The 10,939-nt window shown below is 37.0% G+C and overlaps 1 protein-coding gene across 3 annotated transcripts in view; it reads right to left on the bottom strand.

Annotated features, from left to right (window-relative positions):
* Window positions 1-10,939, bottom strand: part of atp6v1h (ATPase H+ transporting V1 subunit H) — a 35,168-nt gene that overhangs the window by 23,597 nt on the left and 632 nt on the right. For 2 of the 3 annotated variants that reach the window (XM_056742779.1, XM_056742777.1), the window contains exons 1-6: window positions 10,833-10,905; window positions 10,133-10,254; window positions 8,461-8,560; window positions 8,171-8,260; window positions 6,723-6,836; window positions 3,088-3,192 (exon numbers count right to left, since the gene is read on the bottom strand). In XM_056742779.1, the coding sequence (XP_056598757.1) occupies window positions 3,088-3,192; window positions 6,723-6,836; window positions 8,171-8,260; window positions 8,461-8,560; window positions 10,133-10,236 (513 nt within the window). In that variant the 5' untranslated portion in view covers window positions 10,237-10,254; window positions 10,833-10,905. Of the gene's footprint in view, window positions 1-3,087; window positions 3,193-6,722; window positions 6,837-8,170; window positions 8,261-8,460; window positions 8,561-10,132; window positions 10,255-10,832; window positions 10,906-10,939 lie in introns of those variants that run through there. The other variant, XM_056742778.1, reaches the window with a different exon arrangement.

Below are 10,939 nucleotides of genomic sequence, written 5' to 3' on the forward strand. Positions count from 1 at the left end.
AAGTTATCGATTTTTATTTTATGCCAAAAATCATTAGGATATGAAAATATTTTGTTAATTACCTACCGTAAATATATGAAAACTTGCTGAGTGGATGCAGCAAAATCGGGGACAAATGATGGATGGAAACAAGCCTACAAATTCACTTGCTGCTGCCCGCTCTTTGGGAATAACCCACTCAAGTTTTGTAAAGCTTAGAATTCCAGTATTCGATTCATCTCTCCACAACTTCATTACAGCGGTGAGGCAAAACAAATCTATTTCTTCGGCCCGTTATGGACAACTTAAAAGAAGATTTTCTGAATATTTAGATTTTTGGCACCCTCAGATTTTCAAATAGTTGTTTCTCAGCCAAATATTGTCCTATCCTAACAACCCATACATCTACATTTACATGTATGCATTTGGAAGACGCTTTTATCCAAAGCGACTTGCATTTCATTATCCTATACATGTGTATCTAAGTATGTGCAATCCCCAGGGATCGAACCCACGACCTTGGCGTTGTTAGCGCCATGCTCGTACCTTACCACTGAGCTACAGCAAAGCATCATCAGTGAAAAAAGTATACATCTCAAATTCTAAGAATGTACCCATAAAAACTTTTTTTGCACAGTAATGATATTCACAGCAAACGAAGAAGTAAATCCATCTTCAAAGAAATGCATAAGCACATCTTTGCACTTCAAAATAATGGATTGTAGTTCAGGATTTTAGAATACTAGTTCTAAACATGCACATCTTTGAGGAAAATAGTCGACAGCCATTAGTTCATGGCTATTAACCATGATTTGCTTATTAGGAGATATAAGCAGGAGGGGACATTAAAAACATCTAAATTCTGCAAAGCAATTTACATGAACATATGCATGGCCTAAAACTGACTTGTGGCTTTAAAGGTACAGTTTTGTTCGGGAATTTAAATGTACCTTAAAGGTACAACAATAGGTCCTTCGGAAAAAATAATGTACCCAAAAAGGCACAACAAAATACATAAAACAAATACATAACATTAACACAGTATGTTGAACATCTGTTTTTTTAAGAAAGGAAGTGTTCGATTTGTTCCATCAATAAGGAGGTCAAGCCCTGCATGCTGTTGGTAAATAACTCTTTGAGTGAATTCCTTAATGTGTACATGTGGCTGGACCATTGAAGCAGAGCGCATACTGTGCACCGACTCTCTAAAGCAGTGAGGTGACTTAAACACCTCATTTCAACGATCGGGAGGATTCCAGACTGAAATCGTGCTTTAGACACGTCTCTGTTCATTCTTCTGGTTTTGTCCTTAAAGGAAAGCAGTCTGCTGCAGTGATGACCTGGCACGGCTACTCTTGATTGTTTTAAAAACTTGAAACTGTGATTAGAAACTTGTCCTGACCAGAAATAAAATCTTACGAAAGCAAAGGAGGAAGCAAAATTATGATGGCCAGGAGGTGCCAAACAACAACTGGCCAAATGAATGACAAATCTGACAACAAAATAAGTTTGAAAATAAAATGACATGTCTAAAAACTAAAAAACAGATAAACAAAATAATTCTAAAACACAATGACAACTCAGTCAACAGGAAAGAGGAACAGAAGGTACGGTATGAAGACTGAATAAAGGGCACATTGAATACTAGAGAAAATGCAGAGATCATTTTGCACTCGACAATAAATTACAAAATGTCGTATTTATCAAATAATGTTGAAAATGAAAAAATAACTCCCATAAAGACGTCACCAACTTTCAATCTGGTCCTGAAACCAACAAGCTGTTGGATGTTTGGTCCCTTACTGATCCAAGGTTTTAAACCACTTATTTTGAGGACAACAAAATCGAGGTGCTGAGACTCCAAGCTGTTACTCAGTTGGAGGAGTCCATACTTGCTAACACATACTTTAAGCCTGACAGTGTGATGTCTAGTGTCTGGAACACCAAGTGCAAAAGGTCCACACCAGCCACCGCCGGCCCAAAAAAACACAATGGTGAGCTTTAATCCTTCTCTTCCTCCAGGGCTTTGTCACAGCTGGCGGTCATTGACAAAAAAACTAGAAAGCTACAGTGCTTGTGAAGTTCAGTAAGTGCTAACCGTGACACGAGTGATGGAGACTATAGACGTCAATTTCCCAATATATGCAAAACTAGCCAAGAAGTAGATTTGTGTAACTAGTTTAGTGCTAGATTGCTGATAAATGTGTATATCTGGTAAAATGCATATCAGTTGCACAGTGTAAAATGCAGTATGTACTGTATATTACACTGCACAAAAAGCTGTTGTTTCGTCTTGTCTTGCAAAGCTGATACTTTATATCGTAAATTCTGCAGGACACTGGACTATCAGAGGCATCCACTTAAAAACATAATAAGTGTGACTCAAGGGTAAAACTCTTCACTTGTATACTTTGCATAATGTTGTGAGAACAAAATGATATAAAGATGGTCAATGAAAGCCAAAACCATAAACACATTTAGTATAATCACCATCAAAAAAACGAAATACTGGCTGATTCAACTTGTGTGAATTTCATCACAGTAACTCATATTGTTAGTCAGTAATGTGCAATTTCCCGAGTGCCCGTATGCACTCCCAACAATGTCTGGGCATTCCCCTGATGAGATGGCACATGGTGTCTTCGGGATCAACTCCCAGACAAATGAGCTCCTGGACACTCAATGGTGCTACTTGACGGCTATGGATGCATGAGATCCCAGAGGTTCTCAACTGGATTTAGGTCTGGGGAAAGTGAGTGCCAGTCAATGGCATCAAGGCCATTCAGGAGCAATGAAATCAGGACTAAAGTGGTGCCATCTTTTGAAGTTTCATTGCAAAGAAAAATTTACATCACAAGGCACAGAAGAGCCAGATATAGTACGTTCTGTGAGTACGTTCCAGAGAAGGGCAAGGTGGCTGTTTTGGATCTATTTCACAATTGAAAGCCTTCCGAGAATTGCCCGAAAGCTTTTCTCTGCACTCCACATTTGAAAACAAAAATCTATTAACATTTTCATTAAAAAACTTTAAAATCTTAATTAAAAATCTTAGTAGTCTAGGCAGAGAAGCTCTGATGATTGTAGAATGGAATTGTGTGTGTTTTCTACCTGAGAGCTGAGGTGGGTCTTAATCCAGTTGAAGTAGTAGTTCAGGTCACTTCCTTCCATCAGGTCACGTCCCCAGGCAGCCAGCTTGGCTATGATCCTCGCAGCCTGAGGGCCAAAAAAGAAACGTTGGGTTGATGGCTTTAAAAATGCATTTCCGTTATACGTGACGTCCACACAAATCGCAAGACCTAGCAGAAATCCTTATTTTCTATAAGATTGAACGTGAAACGATGCAAGTAAGATAGCCTTTACATTCAGTCATTGGCCAAGAAGTTATTAAATCAAAAGTGTTCATATGGAATATCTGGCAGTAGGAAACCTACTTATGTTTTTTGAAAGGAAAAGCACTCTCATCCTCTCAGAATTCACAGCTTTGTGCTGCATTTGGTTTATCATTCACCGATGTTAAATGGCAATTGATCAAAAGACAATAAAGGTCACTGAAGTGCCTTAAGCATGTGGCATACTTCGTATTTTTACATGAACGCGATCGTGCACCTGGTGGTTACTGCAAGAAATGGAATGCGCATGTGCTCCATGTGCGTACTTTGGATGCGAGGTAACTAAATTCTGACGGTGCGCGTACAGTACGCGCAAACTGTTCTGATGACGAAATTTGCGTCACGCACAGTGTCCATTGCATACTCGTAAAAAGGAAACTATACTCCGGGCTTTGCTGTGGAGTGGTGACCATTGCATTAGATCCAAGTGAAACATCAAACTGAAGCTAGGTATGACGAATGAACATTTAAGCCAATTAAACGGAACTGGTGAAAAATGACTGTCCATCTGAAGAGATTCACCGAGTCATTTCTTCCCATCTGAGAGTGTGCTGTTGTAATGAATGCATTCAGAGCCATCCGGATGTTTCCACAAGACATGACATTTACTGGGCTTGTAAGGCATAAAGAGAAGATGAGACTGTTTCATTAAGTGCCGAGGTGTAGGTGGCAGGAGGAATCAATGCACGGTTCAGAGCCCTGAGATCATCCTCTGCCTGAAGGGTAATTAAACTGCAATTTCTGACTTCAGGCTGTTCTGCCTGTAGAATAGGCCATCCTAAAAATGTGGGTATTCAGGAAATCATTTAGCTTTTGAACCGTACAACACTATGCATGGAGACCTTTGATGAAGTATTGACGCACTCCACATCAATTAAAGCTGTCAAACGGAGGGTTTAAAAGCTAATTGCCCTCCATTACAGCCCAATCACTTTTATAGAATTAAAAAAGATATACAATTTGCCTTTATAAATTTTAATCACTGCGCTGAATAACAGACCATGAAGCTATTATAAAGTGATTTATTTAAGCTGTTTTTTACATCTATAAAGTGGAATCATAGAAATACAGAGTGGCAGACATTGGACATTATTAGACCTGAAATAGCTTATTGCAGGTCCATCACCATGGCTGGAAATGGGGAGGGCGGGGACACCGGGGAACGGAGTCCACTGTGTGAATTTCAAGTAGGGTGGAGATCCACTTCACAATTAAAAAGGATTTCCATATTCCAAACATAAAACAGCATCTAAATGCTCTGCACATTTCATGCATAAATACGGTGAGAATTTCTCAATCTTTGGTTGAACAATATACATAATGACCCCAACTAGAGTCCAATCAATCAATCTAGTATCAATCAATTTAGGAAATTACGTCATTACGGAGTAGTTAGAAATGTAAAGATAATAGTCACACTTCTCAGTAGCTGCCTAAACTACTATGTATTAAATACCCGTAAACTAGATTTGCTTCATATTTTGGAAATTTCTCACATATACTGCGAATCATAGGAAAAGCAAACTGTGTGATATTATCATCCAACAAATTAAATGTTATTAAGATTTGTATTTTTTAGAAGAAAATACAATATCACGTTAGGTCAGTTTATTAACAAATTATCTGAAAGCATAATAGAACAACGTGTCCACAAGTCTTCCTTTTATGCTTGTGGTGCATTAATCTACAAAATTATTCTTCATACAAAATGATTTGCACACAGAGATAGAAACATATTAAATTGTATTCCATCATGAGGGACAAATGAATGATGGAATAAAATTGTATAAGTTTGTATCGCCAATCATTTTGTATGAAGTAGAACAATGTTTTGACACATGGACCTACAGAACAATTGATAACCTCAACAGACACGGCACGACATCGCAACACACACTCTTAAAAATAAAGGTGCTTAAAAGGTTCTTCACAGCGATGCCATAGAATAATTATTTTTGGATCCACATAGAACCTTTAGGTCAAATATTCCTTAGAAGACCATCTCTTTCTTTTTTTACTTATAATATGAAGATGTTTAAGGTTCTTTATGGAAACAAAAGGTTCTTCTATCGGTTTGAAGAATCTTTTGAAGCACCTTTTTTAAGAGTGGATAAGAAGAGGTATCTTTTCCGTGTAATTGACAGTTTTGGTCATAACCAGCGACAGAAGCGATACCCGGCAAGCTGAAATAGATTGTATAGAAGAAATGTTTTTTCACGCCTGGTGTGAACATTTTAAAGAGCCGGTTTCATGAATCTCATAAAATTACCTGCATCGCAGTTTGTAACGTAGCTTTCCTTCAATTTTAACGATCTGCAAAGTTGTTAATCCAAAAAGTCCATGATAAATTAAGATATTGGTTTCCAAAGTAAGGAGTCGATTCTGAACCGCCCAAACAAATCGTTAGGCTCTGAATCTTTTGAGTGTAACATCGATACGTCACACTGTATCAGCACAATCCCCGCCTTCCCGCAAAACAGGAACACTCTGACCTGCCCACTAGCACTTCAGGTAGTATTGCGTATACAACATGTCGAGGAGATGCTGTGTTTTGTGCCTTGAACGCAAATGTACTTTGTTTTTGCTGCCAAATGATGACGGTGTGTACGGATCAGTGGTTGAATTGTATTTTTTCCACGATAACACTGCATTACAATTACAACCATGTGTTATGTGCTTGTCATTTTACTGACGATTGCTTTTTAAATTTTGGCGAGTTCAATGTGGGATTTTGCCAGCTGCTTGAGCCTGAAAACCAAGTCAATAGCAACTTTACTCGGACCAAAAGCGTCTGTAAGTAGTATTATAAATACGTTATGTATACATGTTGAATTGAGTGAATCACCTGTTCATTTTTATACACTTACAGCGTCTTTGTTTACAAAAACCTTCCTGAGATAAGAACTGTGGTAATGGGCGTTTCGTTTCGGACATGCAGTGTATGAAGAAAGACCAATCACAACTGATTGGGCCAGTTGGCCAATAGTAGCACACTGGACTCGCAGTAGGGAGGAGCTTAGAAAAGTGGAAAATTTGAAGAGCTTTGGAGGAATTGTTTAGCAAACTTTTTTACCTTTGATGCTTTTGATCATGTTGTTGGGGACTCAAATACAACATTAGGACACTTACAAAAACCTTTAAACCTGCTCTTTAAAACAAGAGTTTCTTATATAGAATCCATTGAAGCTGGCTGTGTATCCCCTTGCGGCTGGATCGTTATAATTAACTATGCTAGTATGACATGAGTTCTTGGTAGACTAAGCATTCAGGGGAACGTATGATTTAGATGTGCTGTCATCAGTACAGAACCTGTGATGAAGAGGGCTATAACCCTTTGCTTGCAGTTTAACTCACCATGTGAACAGTAAAAAGGTCCTGACGGTTCAGCATTGGCAGAAAATACGACCAGGCAGTATTCTTAGTCTTCTTGGCATAATCAAAGAAGATATTCACTCTCTGATGATTTTCCTGCACGGTAAAGCAAAAGAACCATTAAGCCAACATAAAATACCTTTATAAGGCACATCTTCTGAAAAAAGTATGAAGTCTTTATCTCGTTTTGTCTGACCACCAAAGTCATAACAGCACACTAATGCATTTTGGCGGGCGAGAGCTCCTCAGAACCTTTGTAACTTTTATGTCAGAGGATGTGCCCTGAACCATCATTTTTCAATAATCAATTTTTCATTAAAACCAAGCCAGAGACATTCTGTATTCTTTTACAGGAATAAGATGAGGTTGTCTGATCAAACAGAGCTTCAAAATCTTTTTAAATGTGATAAGAAAATGTCTGAAAGACTGACATACTATTATAACAATTAAATGTGTAGTGAATACTCTTAATATCCATTATTCCATTCTTTTAAAGTTATTCATTGTTGTACATTTTTGTTTGAGGTTAACTAAAAGGTCAAAAATGCATTTATCTTATGGAAACCAATGACAAAAACTACCATTTGCAACTGTGAAGTACCGTCTAGATTTCAGTGCAACTACAGCTTACAGTATAATTGCCATCACTGCATTTGGAATTTGTTGTACCTTAAATCTACTGCTAATGTCATCTGAAGAGACAGTGCATGCCGAGTCAGACAAACTCCTAATTTCCTCAAGTCCCTTAGAGATGGCTTTATATAATGAATTGATTTTTAAATGGATAGATCAGCCTGTTTGTCTTGGTTTTACAATTATAACCACTTTGCATATGAATGGAAGATCGCATCTTGGGCTGGCTGACTGAATGAGTTGTGAGAGGACAAGAGTTGAGAAGTCATTATATGAATAGAGTGATGCTTAATATAGATACTAAAGTACACAGTACCGGTATGAAATACATCAAAAGTCAAGACAGATAGACTATCGGCACACTCTTAACAGATAATATTGATGCACTATACAGATAAAAAGCTTCACGAAAGCATCAATCTGTACTGGATCAAGATGTAGGCTACTATTTATTTATCTAAAGAATCTAAAGAAGATATTTTGAAGAATGTTGTTAACAGCAGGGGCTGTGCTGTTCTGTTACCAACATTTTTCAAAATATCTTCTTTTGTGTTCTGCAGAAGAAAGAAAGTCATACAGGCTTGAGATGATAATATAATGATGACAGAATTTTCATGTTGAAGGTGACCTACTACTTTAAAAAAGAATAAAAACTGTCCTTCTAATTCATTTCAATACACTTAACACCTACAATTAATTCTTTACAGTCATTTAAATGCTATGAATGTACACTCTAATGTCTGACTGGCTATGAGAAAATTATTTTTTTACATATCTGAAATTGTGCATGTTTTTACCTGCAGTGTGTCATCAATCAGGGTCAAGATGTACTGAACGGTTTGCTCTTTGGATATGTGAGCCATAAGGTTGAGGAAGGTCTTTGCACACTACAATAAAATATTTCAGACAGTTAATTGAATGTATAATCTAACATAACAACACATCAATATACAATGTGAGCCTTTATTTGGACAAATGTATCAATTATGAATGTATATTTACTAATAAATACCATTGAATGTGTGTTTTTAAAAAACAAAACAGGTTGGGTAGTGTTAAACAAGTCTAGAAAGAAACAGATATCAACCTGATGGCCTTCTTTCGTCAGAATCTCTTGCTTATCCTCAGACTTGGCAATCTCAAACTTCGAAATAAACTCACAGTCCTCAGCTGAGATCATTTGGCCCCTGAAGAACAATGAAACTTATAAATGAGCAAACAGAGACAGACGAAATAAAAGGCAATCCAACAAAATGCACCTTTCATCGAGATTCTTTAATGAAACATATTTGTTCTTAGTGCCTTTGTTTAAGTGTTTTTTGTTTTATAGCTGTCTAACATAAACCTTTTCAAAGAGACTCTTTAATGAAACATATTTGTTCTTAGTGCCTTTGTTTAATAGTTTTTTTTATCGCAGTCTAATATTCAATATAAATATTTGACTCAGGAGGCCTGCACAAGTGTCTTTCTTTTATCAAGGGAATGTTTTCAGGGCTCAACAATACGTATGCTTAGACAGCCCTCGGCAGAACTGTCCCTTGCCCTATTCTGCTCTATTGCGCTATTGATCTTGTTCATGTGATATGTAACATTATGGCTTTTAAACTGGTTTTCTGTGGCGTATTGTGTTGTTGTGAATTGTATTCATATGTCAGCAAGTAACTGCACATATGTCAGCAAGTATCTATCTAACTAACACAGAAGAGGTTTGGTCAAAATTGTGATTTATAGAGATAAAAATCGAACACAAAACCTGTAATGCTCTGCACCATTTACCCTTTTTAGCATTTTAGCTTCATTTAAGATTCAAGCTTCTGTTTTATTTAAAACCTAATCCAATTCCTAAACTATTATGGACATAACATTACATTTATCAAAGTCCAATTATTTACGTTTTTTAAAACAAGAAACTGCATCCGAAATTCTTCTTGTGGATGCCTGGCTTGCTTTAACCACATGCAATATTTTGAGAATACCGAGAAGCATTCTATTCTACCATTTGAAGAGCAAATAAAAATCACATATGTGTTACAGAAATCAACTATAAGTACATTTTTAAATCCTATACTTAACTTATTTTTTAAACAATGTTGCATGCTTACTTTGCCATTAGAATATACAAGTGAGAAATCACAAAACATTTAGGGGCAGTTTCCCGGACAGGGATTATCTTAAACCAGGACTAGGTTTTAGTCAAATTAGGATATTTAAGTCATCTATTAAAACATAATTTACAAAAAACATTACTGGTGTCTTGCAAGTAATTTTCGATCAAAAGAAACTTTTAACATTAAAGTTAGTCTGGGACTAGTCTTAAACCCTGTCCGGGAAACTGCCCCAAAATGTATCGAAGAAAAATAGAAAAATGGACTGAAAAACGTACAGACACAAACTTTGAGAGCCCCGTAACTGTCACAAGACAATGACACGGCGACAGTTTCCTTAAAGGATATAAACTTTGTTCCTGTTTTAGAGAGCAATTACACCACTGAATGTAATGTTGGGTATTATAAGTCAAAACACGACAACATACTATAACAACCCAAAATGATATCTATAACATACTATAACAACCCAAAATGATATCTATAACATAATATAACAACCCAAAATGATATCTATTTAGCAAGCTCATAAGGTTTTAGGCCAGTTTATTTCCCATTACAACAGAATACAAACACTCCAATAAAATGATCTATTAAGCGGTTCAGATCTTGAAGAGATATATAAAAGAAGAAGTGATACTCAGATGTACTTACTGGAGGTAGGACTTCCAGTTGACCTTGTTTGCTCGGACCTCTGCAGCTTTGGCTGCAATGATGTTGGTGGGGACGGCAGCATCCACTGCCCCTCGGATGTCCATCTTAAGCTCTTTGTTCTTCTATATCAAGACACAAATACTAAAAATAACGAATTGTGCTGAGCCACCATGAGGAACCATGATGCAGCATCATCTTTTAGCTAGCTCGCAAATTCATTTGCATTGACCTAACTGTAATGTCAGAACCGATAACAAACACAGTGAACATTAAGAACAGGTTAAAATGGTACGTAACGTAGCTTACTAACAACCAAATAGAAGACGATGTTGTGTCAATAATATACAGCTTAATTCACAAAGCATTGCAGTGGTCAATAGCTAGCTAAGGATGAAGGACTAACATTTTATTAAAACGTTATGGTTTAATAACACTTAGACAAAGACACGACGTTTTAACAGCCCGAGACACAACAATGTTTAACGTTAGACGAAGCTGTGACGTTAACTTACTTAAATACGTTATTTACACATTGAGAGCACTTGCTAATGTACGTTAAGCAGAGAGCTGGATAAAAAGCGCCTCTTGTCACTGTCAAAGCTGACTTTTAAACGTACTGCCACAGTTACCTGAAAACTACTTATACACAATAAACAGTATTTATAGTATAAACATGACAAATACATTTGATTTCGCTCACCTGCTGCAGCTTAGCTGTCAAAACGAAGGAGACGTCACGGGATCAATATCACGTGATGCTGTCATGTGAGCGGCCCCACAAACGTATATCACGCAGCGCTGCGCAGA

The sequence above is a fragment of the Triplophysa dalaica genome, chromosome 3 (assembly GCF_015846415.1).
Source record: "Triplophysa dalaica isolate WHDGS20190420 chromosome 3, ASM1584641v1, whole genome shotgun sequence".
NCBI lineage: Eukaryota > Metazoa > Chordata > Actinopteri > Cypriniformes > Nemacheilidae > Triplophysa > Triplophysa dalaica.